Source organism: Chiloscyllium punctatum, chromosome 48 (assembly GCF_047496795.1).
Source record: "Chiloscyllium punctatum isolate Juve2018m chromosome 48, sChiPun1.3, whole genome shotgun sequence".
NCBI classification, from domain to species: Eukaryota; Metazoa; Chordata; class Chondrichthyes; order Orectolobiformes; family Hemiscylliidae; genus Chiloscyllium; species Chiloscyllium punctatum.
Genome location: NC_092786.1, coordinates 52737031 through 52753542, shown reverse-complemented (window position 1 = coordinate 52753542; position 16512 = coordinate 52737031). Strand labels below are relative to the sequence as shown.

At 40.0% G+C, this 16512-nt stretch overlaps 1 protein-coding gene across 7 annotated transcripts in view; it reads left to right on the top strand.

Moving 5' to 3' along the window:
* Nucleotides 1–13275, top strand: part of paqr5b (progestin and adipoQ receptor family member Vb) — a 92982-nt gene extending 79707 nt beyond the window's left edge. For all 7 annotated transcript variants that reach the window (XM_072565237.1, XM_072565231.1, XM_072565232.1 and 4 more), the window contains one exon: nucleotides 1175–13275. In XM_072565237.1, the coding sequence (XP_072421338.1) occupies nucleotides 1175–1500 (326 nt within the window). In that variant the 3' untranslated portion in view covers nucleotides 1501–13275. The remainder of the gene's footprint in view (nucleotides 1–1174) is intronic.
* Nucleotides 13276–16512: the final 3237 nt, after the last annotated feature.

The window sequence follows — 16512 nt, the reverse complement described above, 5'->3', positions numbered from 1 at the left end:
GGATGAAACGGAACCAGGTTTGAAACTGATGTTTGCAGGTTAACCTCAATAACCCGTGGCTCTGCATCACAGCGTTGTTCCAGAAATGTGACCACTGGCATCCAGTTTTACATGTGGAAATGTGTTGACAACTTCTTCAAAGTTGAATCAAGACCAACAATGGGTAAATCCAATGCCAGCAAAAGCTGGCAACATCTGCTTGGACTGTGAAAAGGACATACAACCGATAATGTAAGAGGAGTCCCAGGGCATTTTTCAAAAGTATAATGAATGTGTTTTCTTTTGGGTTTTTGTCCCTTTCCCTCTTGACACTCGTGGTGCTCATGTGACCACACAGCACTAACCTGCAGAGCATTTGGTCTCCCCTGGATTCTGACCAGGTCAGCTTCTTTCAAGTCTCTAGCAGTCCACAGTACAGGAAATGTTGGTTAATTATACAAGTTCACTGTTGCTGTTTTACTTTGTAATATTATATTCATTATATTATGCAGGGCATCAGGGTGCTCAATTCAGAGAGAACCAACAAAGAGACTTGAAGTTGGCTCCTTGTCAGGGTTTGAATAAGACATAATCTAGGTCAACTAACCACAAACTCTGTCAATACAGTTTTTGCCCCTGTATTGTGTGTACTAATACCCAGGAAGGTGTTTGATTCAATGACCTGCACCTAAAGCCTCTTTTTGAGCTTAAGCAGTGCTTAACTTCCACAGGTTTGAAAGGGATGAAGTTAGAGAGCTATGGAGATAGGGCTGGAGAACAGGACAAGCTGGGTAGCTCTTTTGGGAGCTAGTACCTACACAATGGATATAAAATTATATGATTCTAAGTCCGTAAAAGCACATTTGAGTTTGGAATCTCTCCACGTACAGAATTATGGCTGTTCCTTCTTTATATTCTGAACCATTCCATTAGCATTCACTTTCACTTTCAAATGCCCAGAGGTCTTACATCTTTAATAGAGTGCTTTCTATGTTGGGAAGATGTGCCTCTATGGCAAATCACTGGGAGATCATTTTCCTTCCCCCCACAGGTAGTAAGTTAACAGTGTGTGAGAAAGTAAGAACACAAATGCGTCTGCTTGCAACATTTTTTTCATTGATAATATGTTTTTGAGTTTATTGTTTCAGGTTTGCAAGTTTTATGACCGTCTCCATTCACAATGTATTCCTTCCAGGTCATAGCCACCAGCTGTTTCACATCTGTGCAATCATCGGTACTCATTTCCAAATGGAGGCGATCATAATGGACATGACATTGCGCCACTCTTGGCTCTCACTTCATGCACCATTGCCCTCTTTCATGGGCACCATAGGTGCCCTTGGTTTTGCCCTTGTGTTGAACCTCCTGATCATTGCACTATTCTCCCTGGCTCTGTACTGGACACCAAAGTTGCCTGAACTGAGATATGAATACTTGAATGAGAAGTTCAAGGCGGATGAGGACGCCACACCACGCTTCTTGACCCGGCTGGTGAAGAGGCCGAGAGTCTTGAAGGAGTGAGAATGATTAGACTAACCCTTCAGCTGTCGCTATGGTGACGTAGGAAGAAATGAAGTACACTCCTGTTTAAATTGGACATGTCTCCCAAATAACGGGCTGTGCCTTTTAATGGTACATAGTAATCTTTAATAAGCTTGTGTCTGATGATGTGGATATTAATATTAGACAGTGCGGGTGTTTATTTACTGTGGTTAGAAGATGGCCCTTGGGGCTAGTGGAAGGTCAGTTAAACTACAGCTGCCCATGTTTGATCGCTGGTACCCAATAAGCACTTCCATCATGGAATACATCATTGCACCTTTCCTCTAGGTTAGATGTAGATTGTGTTCTCAGAGGACTGGATTTCAGAGTTTTAGGAAGATGAATAGACCCTTGTCATAGGGCTGATTAGGGATTAGTTATTAACCTTACTTTAAGAATATTTCCGAATTGACCTGTTCAGAGATTTCATTACAGGTCTCTGAAGCAAGTGGGACTTGAACCTGGGACATTTGATTTAGAGGTAAGGTGTTGAACTATGTCATCACCATTAGAGCTGTAATCTTATCGTCCATCATTTCAGGGATAGTCAATAAATGCTGGCGTAGTTAATGATGCCAACATCCTGTGAATGATTTTGAAAAGAAAAGCTGCAGTGACCTCAATCTGGCCCCAGTTGTGACTATAGATCAGGCACGGCAACCAATCGCATGACTAAATGTTTCTGCTGGGTTTCCCAGTGTTTCTCTGTAACTCCATTGAGGACAGGGTCATTTCTCACATCTCCAACACTATCTTCAAAGTTTCCACTGATTAAAGGCCAAGGGGAATGGGCTTCTCCACCAACTGGGTGGGGGAGGGGGGCCACTGAGTGTGGAGGGCTATTGGGACGCCCTTCAGCTCTTTGCAGATTGGCAGTCCCATTGGCCAAGGTGGGAGTTGAGCGTCAGAGAAGGGAAAAGATGTGGATCTTTTTAAATATAAATACATATCAGAACAGACCAATGCTGCCAGGCTGTGAGCATAACATAGAGGGGCAATTACACCACCTCTCCCACCCTGCCCCTCAAACCTGTAAGGAAGCTGCCAGAAATTGCAGCTGCAGTCCAATGGTGCAGATGGTGGGGGGGGATAGAAGTGGAGTTTCTTGTGGGATCACACAGCAGCTCACCCACCCCCACCATACCACCCCTTGATACCACCACCTCAGCCTGAACAAACCTAGGGCTGATCTGGGCTGGCCACACACATTGACTGGAAATCCCAGGCAGTGCGGAGAAGTGACTCCATTCTGTTATCCCTAGCGGGCTATCAGCAGCTTGCAGGTGGGTGACCACTCTGACCCTCGACCAGTCTCTGAACATGACTCAAGGTCAGGATCGTGGTGCCATTGCTGACACAATCCTAGAAGGAGGAATCAGTAAAACATGTGAGTGGCCTGACTCATCCTGAATATGTCATATATCGGAGTGTTTCCAAGCATTTTACTGGTTTCTCCTTCTGGGAATAACCTGTGACATGAAAACCATGAGCCCAGGTGACCTTCTGTGGCCTCTGTATTTACTCGATGGCCATGTTTAGAATGAGGTCTTAATTGTGAGGGTTACGGGTGGTCTGTGTGGCCAGTCTAAACCAGACCATGGGAAATTAAAGCATTGTTGAAGCGGGAGTGTTGGGAGCTTTACAAGAACAACTTACTTTTACTTAGCACTGTAACAAAAACCATCGAAAAGTGCTTCACACGAATGTAAACAAACAAGCCTTTGTATCTAGTCACAAAAGGAGATATTAGAACAGATCCAAATGCTTGGTCAAAGTTCAAGCTACATAGCTTCAGGTGAGAGAGAGAGAGTTTGATCTGTTTGGCGAGGAATTTCAGCGCTTAAGCCAAAGGGAGCTGGACGAAAGCAGTTGATAGTAAATTGGGCCATTGACATTTATCATTAGGGGCAGGGGTTGGAAGAACACAATTTGTGGAGGGGTTATAGAATTCAGGAGGCTACCAGGATGGAGAGGAGTGAGGAAGAGAGACCATGGAAAGGTGTCTGAAGGCAAGGGTATAAGAACTTTTAAAGAGAATTTTAAAATTTGACACTGCATCTAAGCCTGTAGATCAATGTCTAAATGTGGTCTCTAGAAAATTGGTTCACATACTTGCTGCCCTTTCCTGAAATGCCTGGAAAGAGATCTTTCATTTTAACATTCCCAAAAGGTTTCTTGTGTGGCTTCTAACTTTCTTGAAAACAGTGGGAGGAAACTTCTCATCGCTATGAGCTGGCTGCATGACAAAGACTTCCTAAGCTTATCTCATTGAGAGAAATTAACAAGAAATGATTCTAAAATGAAAGAGAATTTCTGCTTTTTCTCAGAAGAATGCTCCCCTCCTGTCTTCCAAAAACATTTCCAGTCTTTTTTTTCTAAGAATCCTTCAATATTGTTACATTTCAACCTCAGACTAACAAATTGGTGTCACTTCCTTGAATGTTGCAGACCAGGATTGAAGTTTCAGAAATGTCCATCACATGTTCCTTCTGTGGGCCTTGGAGGGGGATGCAGAGGAGATTTATTAGAATAGTGCCAGGGATTAAGTTCTCCTGTTTTCAGAGGAGCTGTGATGGTTTTCATTAGAGAAGAGAAGGCTAAGGGCAATTGGATTACAAAAGCTCAAAAATGATGTCTTTTTTTTCAGTTCATTGATTGTGATGGTGCAAACTTGGTCGAAAAACTGAAGCATTTGTTAGGAAAAGGTTAAAAAATCATAAATAGTCAAGCCTTCCAATGTAGTCCTGTTGGAAGGAATTGGTCAGATAAGATTTGCATTTTTATACAACTTCTTTCGTAAACTCAGGAAGCCCTCAGGGCACTTTCCAGCCAATGAAGTTCTTAGTGCAACGTAGGAAATAGTAATTTAACAATCTTACCCAAAACAAGAACAAAGCAAATAATTGGAGTTGTAATTATATGAGGGTGACAATTATTTTAGCAGAAAATCTATTCCATCCATTTTGAATGGTTTGTTTCAATGAACAGATATTTAACATAAACATGTTTAGCCTTGAGAAAGTAATATCATGCTGTACAACTTCATTGAACTGATGTTCTCTTCATAATTGAGAGGAATTGTAATTGGACCAAGTGGTAAACTGGACCTTCATCACTTCAAACCCAATTAATGGGACAGTCCAAGTGGGAAATAGAGCTTGAAATTAAATATATTATTAGAAATAAAGGTTAGCGATTTCATAGTTTGACCTAACATTTACAGTGTTTATGCTTCTTATGAGCCTCCTCCCATGCTGTTCTTTAACCAGTTCCATTACGGTATCCTTCTGTGCCTTTCTCCCCTCATGTTTTTCCCTTAAATGCTGTGTGGTGTTTGCTGTGCTGTGGATATTAGCATCCGAAGTTTTAAAATGTTTATGCCAAATTGCTTTGTCATTTCAAAGTGAGAGGGTTGTTATGAGAAGGATGCCAATTTTTTTTCACAGCCCATTGATTTGTCGTATGTTTTGTATAAGTTAAATTGGCACAGAATCTGTGCCAGACTCATGTGCATGTGGAATAAGCTCCACATAGCTCTCTTTCTCAAAGCACTGAAGTGAAGTTTGCATTTTCAATTCCTTAATGTAAGTCCGATTGCGAAAAGTCAAGGCACCCATCATTCTTCGATGACTGACTTCCTTGTTAATATAGTTGCAGGAAATATCAATCCTTATGTAATTTTTAAAGGAATTCCTGGATATCTTTACATTTGTGCTGATATATTACGTAAACTACTATGCATCATTTTGAAAATATTGATCATTAAGTTAATGATGCAGGGTTAATAGAAATGGACTATTTCCATTGGATGAGGGGTTCAGAATGAAGGGAGACAGATATATGATTTAGTCTTGAGAGATCAGGAGAAATGTTTATCTTACATAGAGATGCACAGAACACTACTGACTGAAATAAACTCAGTGTCAACCATTAAGGCTGGATCCCACAGAAGGTTGAGGGCAATGGGATTAATGACTAGTGGAACCAAATGAGTTAATGGGATTAGGGCCACTACTTTTACAAGTGATAACGATGCAGGACAAGCTGCTTAGGCTGAATAGATGCACTACATAACACTCGCTATATAAGTCTATATAACATTGATCTCAATGTCTTTTTTTGTGGAATCAAAACCATGCTTTATGTCAGGGTGATACGTCTTCAGCGTTGGGGTCCCATTGATGCTTCAATTGCCCGAATAATGTGAAAGTAGGGGTTAGAGTGTGTTTTTAGTTGATCAACGTCTCTCCTCCCTCAATCCTAAACTCCTTTTCCCCTCACCCAATGCCTTGAGAAGGTAAATTTGATCAGAGAACAAAAGAATTGTTTTTTTTATAGAGAGTGAGGTGATCAGTGAAGATCACAGCACAGCTTACCAGCAAAGATTTTTTTTTAAAGTAGAAATGGTGAGATAGATCAAGGCACAGAAAACAGAAATTGCTGGAGAAACTTAGCAGGTCTGGCAGCATATGTGGAGAGAGAAACAGAGTTAACATTAACTCTGCTTCTCTCTCGACCAAAGTTGTCAGACTTGCTGAGTTTCTCTAGCAATTTCTGTTTTTATGTGTTTCAAATCCACAGGTCCTTGTTTTATTTTAGATAAAGGTATATTGATTCAGGAACAGCAGGATTTTGTAAGGTCGTACATTTTTGATGGAATTAGAGGATCCATAGACTTTAGATCCTGGAAGAGAATGAAATTGGATTTGGAAACATTGTAATGAGTTTGTAAAGTGTTGATTCAACCACTTGCTTGATAAGGAGGATAGAGATTATTTGAAAATCATAAATTAGTATATTTGTTTAGAAATCTTCAACACATTTTTCTCTGAATTTTTCAACAATGTCTGACTTTCAATGACCTGTGAAGCAAAAGCTAAAACTGGGCATGAGATATGTAGCGCCCCTGTGCCATTTGTCTCTGGCCTAAAACCCTCATTTGGGAGAGAATGTATAATGACTATTGCTAAGAATATAATGCAAAGAACTACAGCTCAAAGCCAGATCTGTTCATGTTACTGTGATGTTATAAGGGAACCATGTTAATTGGGTTTTCAAACTGCATCTGGGAGTGTTGATGGAGAGAAACTAAATGCAACATTTTCCACATTTTTAAATCTGGGATTCCAACACTGCAATTGATTGGCTATGATAGGGTACGTCACGTAATCTGAATAGGAACATAATTTTACAGAGCAGATTCCCAGTTTCCTGAAGTATAACCCAATGGCTGGAACTCAGGAGAATGTGTGTATTTAACATATTGGCACTTAACTCTATAAGGAAATACTGTGTGGATGTGACACCCACAGCCAATGTATAGATGTTTACCCATGGAGAAAGTGAACCTCACAACTGATTGCAATACCTGATTTAGAAGGTCAAGGGCCCAAATCCGACACTCTGAGCAAAGTCAAGGTACAGTTCTAGCATTTCATTTCATTTCTAATAATTTGTTGTTGGTCTTAAGCAGAATTCCAGGGTCTAGGTTAAGAATGGTGAACCAATCTTCACTGAATAAGGCAAATATCTATCTATCCCTTACTGCATCTCAAGCATGGACCGATATTTAACAGAATACTCCATAAGACAAGTGCTTGAAAGGAAATATTAGCGCAGATTTTAGCTAACAGGTGAGAAAAAAATCTTTAAAACAACCAGAAGCAATTTTTTTAGGTTGTGCTTTACTTTCACAGAATGAAGTATTTGATTATATTTGGAACAGTCAATTAATTGAAAGACAATACACGTCTAGTACAATGATTGATTATATTGAAAATTAGATAATTTTCCCACAAGGAGCACAATTTCAGAATCAGTGGTGTATGAAAGTCCATGAGATGAATGGTGAAATATATATGTGATGAATGGTGATGGTAATATATATCTGATTGCCCATCAGCAAAAAAATGGAAGTTTTGAATGTATCTATTATAAAGGTTTTTAGATGCTAACCTTGAATTTGAATTCAAATTCTATTGAGAATATTGTAATTAAAGTCGCCTTGCTTTCAAGTGTTCTACCTGAATTGAGGTTGGGCAATCCAGATACTGTGGAACATTTCACCCCTAATTTAAATTGGTACCTGACCTCACGAAAACTCTGATTTCTTCCCATCAGCTATCCGATAGCTGGTGCAAGAAATGGGAGGAGAAATGTTACAATTACTGTATTAACTCAGGAAGCCTAACTGAAAAAGAACATCATTTATTGCTAAACAGCAAAATAGAGCCACTACACATGATTCACATTGTACCAGGACAGACATTGTTATAGATCCATCCCTGTAGATCCATCCTCAGTTATCAATCTGAGATATTTTCCACTCAACCTGTTTAGCAATGTTGTTACACACAGGGCGGCTTGGTGGCTCCGTGGTTAGCACTGCTGCCTAACCACGCCAGGGACCCTGGTTCAATTCCATTTGTGGGCAACTGTCTGTGTGGAGTCTGCATGTTGTCCCTGTGTCTGCATGGTTTTCCTCTGCGTGCTCCAGTTTCCTCCCACTGTCCAAATACATGCATGTTTGGTGGATTGGCCATGGGAAAAGCAGGGTTACAGGGTTAGGGTAGTACTTGGGATGCTCTTTGGAGTGTTGGTGTGGGGATTAATGAACAAAATAGCCTGCTTCCATACTGTGTAGGGATTTTATGATTCTGGAACATGTGGGACTTGAACCTGAGTCTCCTGGCATAGAAGGATGGACAATACCCCTTTTCAACCCCAGTCTGCTTTCTGAAGGGCTCATGTGATTAGTTCCAGTTGCCATTGCCTGTTACCAAGGAGAACGCTACAAGCTCCATGAGGAGATTATTTTGGAGTTCCCCCGGGCCTTGAAAGGTTTATTACACTTACACATGACTGTGTTTGAGATTTGAGGCATGTTAAAATGGGACAGTGAACTCCCTTACACCGTGCTGTATCTGAAGCGAACACAATGCAGTAGGAATTTGTTTTGTGCAGTTTTGGATTCGCTGTCTGTTATGTGGCTCTATCCAATAACGATTCCATTGACTGTGAAGCTTTGCGGGCAGTGTTTATACCAGGGTTGGTTGCATCTGGATTTCACTCATTTTCTGGTCAGGTTTCTATCCTGGGTGCCTTAAATAGAAAATGTTGTATCCCCTGGGACAGCCTCATAGATTTCCACAGCCATTCAGCCCATCCTATCCGTGCCTGAAAATTAAGTGCTACCCAATTTAGTCCCACTTTCGAACTCAGAGTCCATTGTCCTTGCAGCTCTTCAAGTGCATGTCCAGGACTTCTTAAAATGTGAGACCACCATTTTTAGGCAGTGAGTTCCAGAACCCATCACTCTCTCTGGGTGAAAAATCATTCCGCTCAACCTACTCCCAACCCTTCGAATGAGAACTACATCTTTGGCCCCTTGGTCCTAGAATCATAAATTATGTTCACGGTCAATTCAGTGAGCACAAAGTAAAACAACAAAAAGCACATTTGGTTGCAAAATATTATGAAAAGAATACTTTGCAGCTATTAATATACTTTACAGCGCTTTAACATGTTGCCTCGTCTAAAGGACCTGGTGCTGTTTTGTCAGAGCAATTGGATACAATTATAAGGGGTGTTTTAAACATAATTATGGTTAAAACATTATTGATTAATCATGAGAACTAGAACTGGTTTACCAGCCGCTATTAATGGCTTCTGAAGCAGCTGTTTTTTTTCATTAGAAACACAGCAAATAGATTAAAATGCTTTTGAGTGCTTTCTCAGTTCTCTAATCTAGGGAGAAGTGCCTGTAGATATTTCAGTTTGCTTGATCCTAAAACCTCCTGAGTCAGTCGCTTTTAGTTAATTAACCATTACTCTACTGAACAAACAGAAATTAAAGCCCAAAGCCTTCACCCAACAATATTGTAGAGAGTGTTTTATTGTTTGAAAAGTCATTGAAGTAGTAACTGGAGTAATTTTTTGTGGGGAGGCAGAGTGGGAAGACAGAGGATTGGGCAGGAAATGTTTTAGCATCTTTTTACACTACTTTGTAAAGTAAAACTGAAGGTAGAACAACACAGATTGGCCTCCGAGCCTTTTGAGTTTGGCACAAAGTATGGGATAACGCCTGGCCCACAGGAAGCCACACCTTTTCCAGCTGGCCTGTAAAATGGTGAAATCAAAGCAACGTGCTGACACCATTCATGTCTCGCCTGCGATTTATTTTGTACTTTATCCTCTCCCATTTACACAGATGCAGAATCAATTTAGCATACAGCAAAATCCAGCAATCATCGATAACGTGGGGCAGGTCTGTTTTTACTGTATTGGCTGAGGATGAAGGTTGATCAGATCATTGGGAGGACTCCCTTACATGAGATCTTTAATGCAGTTCAGAACCAGTTGATAGGAACTGGTTTAAAATCTCATCTTTAGGATGAGTTCTTGGGTACTGCATTGGTACATCAATGCTCCATTGCTTGGAAATTACAATTGCTGACTCTCAAGCACTACCAAATAGAGTTATCACTCTATGTGAAAATATATCTGATGGTTTTAAAATAGCCATAGAGTTCTACGACACAGAAGAAGGCCCTTCAGCCCATCAATCTCCGCAGGTTAGAAGCAATCACCTGACTATTTTAATCCCATTTTCCAGCACTGAGCTCATGGTTTTGTGTGCCTTGTGTACATCTAAATACTTCTTAAATGTTAAGAGGCTTTTTACTTCCACCACCTTCACAGGCAACAAGTTTCAGGTTCTTACCTCTCTCTGGAGGAAAAAGGTCTTTTTCACATAGTCTCTAACCCTCCTGCCCCTTAACCTTAAATTTATGCCCCTGGTCACTAACCTTCCCACTAAAGGGAATAAATTCCGTTGGCTTGATTATCTATATACCTATGCCTCGAAAGATGTGATGGTAAGCATTGGCAGTCATCTCGTCAGGTTCCATTGTTTCTGAAATTGTTCCTGAAGATTTGGGTTTTTATGATGTATGTCTATGCCTGTCAGATCATGATGGGAACGTAGCCTGGACCTTACAGACTAAAGTGGGAACAAACACTATCTCTGTGGCAAATCCTATTGCTGCGGCATTAAACACTATTAACTGAACTGAAATATCACCAGTTGCCTTGGTGAGATTTGAACGCTTGCCACAGATCATTAGCCTCGGCATCTGGATTTGCTAGATCCTGACATTATAGCCTTTCCCCCTCAACCAGTCAAAGGACCTTTCTCTCCCTTTTCTAATGAGCAAAAGTGTTCAAAGAAAACATAGATAAAAGCCACACAATAGTTTTGGACGTCTGTATTTTTTTCAGGGGTGTTGCTCATAATCCATGAGATTAAAACTTCATTTCTGAATGCTGCAAGACAATCCTAGAAAGTTATCAACCAAACTGAGATAAGTTTGCCACTGATGACTGCTTTGTACATGCTAGGGAAGGTTCACATTGAACTAGCAACTGAAATCGGGTCAGCTAGCTATGCAAAATACCCTTACAGGTGCCACACTGCAAATGGAGCACCCTTTGTGTAGCAATATCAGAAGTACAGATCTGAGTATGTGCTCCGATCTGATACAGAACAAATGATTAAATCCAGAAATTGTTCCTTTGTTTGTTGTAAAACAGGTTCTTGGAGTAAGTCTGAGGTTTTCAAAGTTGTTTTAAAAAAATCCAGATTACTAGTGTAAGCACAGCTGTAACATGGATTGTTGCAAAATATACAATGTGTGTATTTTTAATGGTTCACATATAGTTTTTTTTGTGCCTTCAAAATTCAGGTCCATAAATATAAGATAGTAGCCAATAAATCTGTTAAGGAATTGAGGAGAAATGTCTTTGCCCAGAGTAGTGGGAATGTGGAACTCATTCTCATGAGGACTGATTGAGGGGAGTCACACACATGTCCATTTAAGGGGAAGCCAGGTATGCACGTAACAGGATGAAGGTGAGGAATGTCTCAAGAAGTTAATGTGAATAGCATAGATGCATTGAAGGAAAAGAAAGGTGGCATTTATTCAGTGCCTTTTGTAACCTCAGGATGTCCTAACATGCCTTAGAGCCAATGAAGTACTTTGAAATGGCATATTGTAATGTAGGAGAGGCAGTCACTAGATTATACACAGCAAGTTCTCAGGCGTTTTATTGATAGTTATTGAGGGATATATTTTGACCAGACAGTGGGGAGAATGCCCTTGAATTTCATTTCAATAGTGTAGTGGGATCTCATACATTTATCCTCAGGAAATGCTTGATCTGTAAGACAGTTCATTTAACTGTGCAGCACTCCCTCAGTACTATGGTAAAGCATTCATGTTTAGTATCTTGAATAGGCCTTCAACCCATGGTCAGATTCAGAAGTAAAAGCACGACCCATGAGTGCATGAAGATTTAAGATATTTTAATTTAGTAACAATGTGCAAAGTAATTAGTTTGGGCTACAGGCTATGGAAATTGGAGGCAGTACACCAGCACATATTAAAAAGCTGCCTGAGGAACCATAGGGGATTCTGGGCTGTGAAAATGGACAGTCTATATATAAAGCCATAACCTTTATCTGAAGTAATTTTTTTTTCAATCTGTATTTGTAAAATGTTGATGTTCAAAATCTTTTTTAAATGTTTGTAGTTTCATTTGGGGGTTTGTAATTAAAACTAAATCAATGTGATCAGAAAATGTATGCACAAAGGCACACCCACCCAATGTTGCAGATCATTTCAACACCTCCGTGGCCTTTGGTTTTGAGAAATTGTGCCTTAAAGGTGTGGAGCAAGGAGAATGTGACGTGAAATATGATAACTACCTCCAACACAGTTACAGTGAGGGACAGAACCATGAAACCAGGGGGTCCATGCCAATTTGGCAATCTCACTCGGGTTAAAAGACACAGTGATGTCCTGAATGGAAACCTGTTACATTGATGAAGGTTGGTGTGACCTTCTAATATTGGAAACAGTTGAGCAGAAGAGCTTCATTTCATATCTTTCCCTGGGTGATGCTTGACTTGGGATTGATGCATGCTGGTAATATGGCTTTAACATGAACAGCCTTCCACTCTGCAACACTAATAGCCCAGATCTCAATTAGCGCTAAAAATAAATAAGTAAATTTGAAAAGAAGAATTGCTGTGGACTGTCACACACTGACACAACACCCTGGTTCATGGAGAATGTAGTGAGATGCAACCCATACTGTTGGAGTGAAACAGTTTTGCCTTGCACTACGAATTTGGAGTGTAAATCTAGGATTGTAGTGGAATAATTTGTAATCATTTTATCTTGGGAGTTTTGGGTCATTTAAAAGTCAGATCGAGCTTCACACCACAAATGTACTGTAGGTGCAAAGCTGTCTTGTGATTAAGTACAGTCTTAGGCTTTTAAATAGTTTAGAAAAATGGAATTAAGTAACCTCTGTGTTTCAAGTATCTTAATCAGTCAGAAATTTCTATAAAGCAATTCAGCCCAGCTTTAAAGCTATTTTGTATTTTTGGTATTGTCTGAAATATGTAATTTAGGATTTATGTGGAATGTATTTTGTGTTCTTAGAGTTGATTCTGTTTTTACTTAAAGCTGCAATCAAGATAACTGCACTAAAATTGAACTCTTGTGGTTCCCTCGGCTATCAAATGCCGTTAAATGTTGAGAATTCTACATGCGACTGTAACAGGTTTAAGATTTTCTATTTTTGTTACATTGTTGACAACTAACACCAAATGTATAATGTTTGTGGGAAAGGAGAATAAACTTATTTAAATTTAATAAAACAGACCATCCTTTGTGATGGGAAAAGTAAGCATACTTGCAGGCTGATGTTTAATATCTGTTTTACCAGCTGTGTTCAACTTTATTATGCATCACTGATGAAGGATTGAATTATGTTCAACTCCACAGTGCTAATTGCCAAGCAGCTAAATATCTGTGACCTCTTCTGGATCTCTGTACGAGTGTTTTGCATCTCTGGTAATCCAGATGTGTAACTAAATCTTTCATAAAATCACAATTAGATTGACATAATTGGCATCAAAATAAGTGAACAAAATGTCTCTTTTAAAGGGATGACAACACGGGTTAGAAAACAAGTGGAAACTTATTAAATTGAAGCAAAATGTCCTTAATTTTTTCTCTAATTCTGAGGGAAATGTTCTCAACTCTAAGTCATACAGGACCCAAAACTGATTCTTTCTCTCTCGACAGATGCTGCCAGACCTGCTGAGTTTCTCCAACATTTTCTATTTTTATTTGACTCTCAGCATCCATACTATTTTGTTTTCATTTGTTGGTCCTGTTGTCTAACACTTCTAGTGCGTGTGGAGCCCAGCCATCACAGAAGCTGTAAGCGTGGGAGTGAAAGCAATGTGCCTGTGGTATCAGGTCAGGGTGCTAGCCTCAGAAGAGAGGCAAATACTATATTTGGGTTAAAAAAGCACATCCCCAGTGAACATGTGAATAGGCTCCATGATCAAGCCGAGGAGCAAAGCCATTAGCAGATTCTCAAACTCACCGCACTCTCTCAATGACTAAAGATCAGGAACATGGGAGTGAAGTGCAGCTGGAGGTTGAGGTGTTTTCAATTAGTTTAATTAAGAAAAGGCATCTAAAGTGATGAGAACATTAAAGCTAAATTGTATCATATTTTCATATAATTAACCATCAGTCAAGGGCATATTTTAATCACACTCTCCAGTGTTAATGTGTTTAGTATAAGCTGATAATAAAACAGAAGTATCTGCATTTGACAGATGGTGGAAGCTAAAACAATGAACATTAAGGTTATCTGTCTATATCAATATCTTATGGAAATCTGTGCTGTGCAACTCATTCTATTCTGAGCTCGTCTTTATAGCATAGGTGCTGACATCCCTCAACCAGTTTACTCTTTGCCAGTGCAAACCTCCCCCCCACCCCCTGACAAACTTTTACTCTGTATCTTCAGTAAAGACACATTGTCCTTTCTTGTAGGATAATGATGCAAAATATTTCGCATGTTCCACACAGCACTCCCGACAAACTCAAAACCACCCCTCAGGACTCAAATACTATCCCATAGATTTTATTTTGCGTTTGTTCTGTTGACTTGTTTTTCACACAGAGTGGTTTTGATAAGCAGCCTTTGTTTGACCTTAATCTTGTGTAGTACAATTGAGTTCTGAAAACATGAAGCTTTATCTTTCCAGTTCCAGGTACAAACTGTATGTTCACAACAGTTTCTGTTTCTCTTTCAGCCTGTGTGTTTCTTTCTCCTTTTTTTAAAAAATTAAAATTTGAATTGAAATTTCTTTCAGGAACTTACATTTCTCTAGCACCTCCTGCAATCTCAGGATATCCAAAAACATCCTTCACAGGCAAGAGAGTACCTGTTGAAGTCTAGCCACTGTTGTAACACAGGAAATGTAGCAGCCAATTTGGACACAACAGGCTCCCACCATCATCTGTTAATGACCAAATAATCTGTTCTCATGGTGTTTCATTGAGAGATAAACATTGTTCTTTCAGGGAGAGAGCTCATTGGTAATTCATTTCATGACTTTTGAAGGAGCAACAATGGCAGAAATTGAGAAGAAATTTGCAATCCTAGCATTCTACATGTCTTGGTCCCATCTTCAAATGTGTTAATAAAAAATCAGCCAACAAAATCTTTCACGTTAACGATAATCAAGATAAGCTTTTGCGTGGGAGGAATTCATGAAAATTGATTTCTAAGCTCTGGAGCTCCAGCCAAGTGTTAAATTTCTTATAGTTTTTAAAACCCAAGCTGATTCCTTTCTCGCTTGTTTGCCTGCCATCCTGGAGGTGTTTAGCTCATGCTGAGGTACTGCTCCACAGGAACTGGCAGTTCCTATACTGTGTGAATCAATGCTCCCTGATCACAAGAAGGTTCTTCTTGGGGAGTGAGCTTGTTTCTCGAGTCTTCATTTCGGTATTCAGCTATGGCTCAGTGGATAGCAAGGAGTCAAAAGGTCATATGTATAAGTTCCATTTGAGAAAGTGGAGGGCAACATTGAAGTGGACAAAGTTAAAAATCAAGATTAGAGTGGTACTGGAAAAGCACAGCAGGTCAGGGAGCATCCAAGGAGCAGGAAAATCGACATCTCAGGCAAAAACCCTTCATCAGGAATGTCATTTCTGGTGAAGGGCTTTTGCCTGAAACGTCGATTCTCCTGCTCCTCCGATGCTGCCTGACCTGCTGTGCTTTTCCAGCACCACTCTAATCTTGACTCTGATCTCCAGCATCTGCAGTACTCACTTTCGCAAAGTTAAAAATCACACAACATCAGATTATAGATCAGGAGTATATTTTTAACTTTGTCTACCCCTGTCCAACACCGGCACCTCTGCAACATTGAAGTGGACACTGCATTGCAGTTGTGAAGGTACGCTGTTTCTTTCAAATGAAGATTTGCCTGCTCTCTACTGTGGATATATAAAATGATTCCACTGCACCATTTCAAAGAGAAGCAGAAGAGTTCTCTCTAGGCCTGGACCAATATCTATCTCTGCCATTTGCATTATTAAATCAAATCATCCAGCCATTTTCACATTGCTCTTTGTGGGAGCTTGTGTGTAAATTGGAGAAACGACGTTTCGGGCATAAGCCCTTCTTCAGCTTATGCCCGAAACGTCGATTCTCCTGTTCCTTGGATGCTGCCTGACCTGCTGCGCTTTTCCAGCAACACATTTTCAGCTCTGATCTCCAGCATCTGCAGTCCTCACTTTCTCCTTGTGTGTAAATTGCCTGCCACATTTCCCACAGAGCAACAGTTACTGTGCTGCAAAAGTGTGCTTTTTGGCTTCAAAGCACCTTTATGACATTGTGTGGTGATGGAAGGTGTTTATATGTTTATCCAGAACTTTATTCTTCTCAACTGTGGAAAATGCCAGTGACAAAAAGCTGTCATTGAAGCAAAGACAAAACATTTGCTTCAAACAAATAAGATAGGATCCTGAAAGAAGGGGAATATTAAAGTGTATGTTTTTTTTTATTCGCTTGTGAGACATCGGTGTGACAGCGTTTATTGTGAGACAGCGTTTA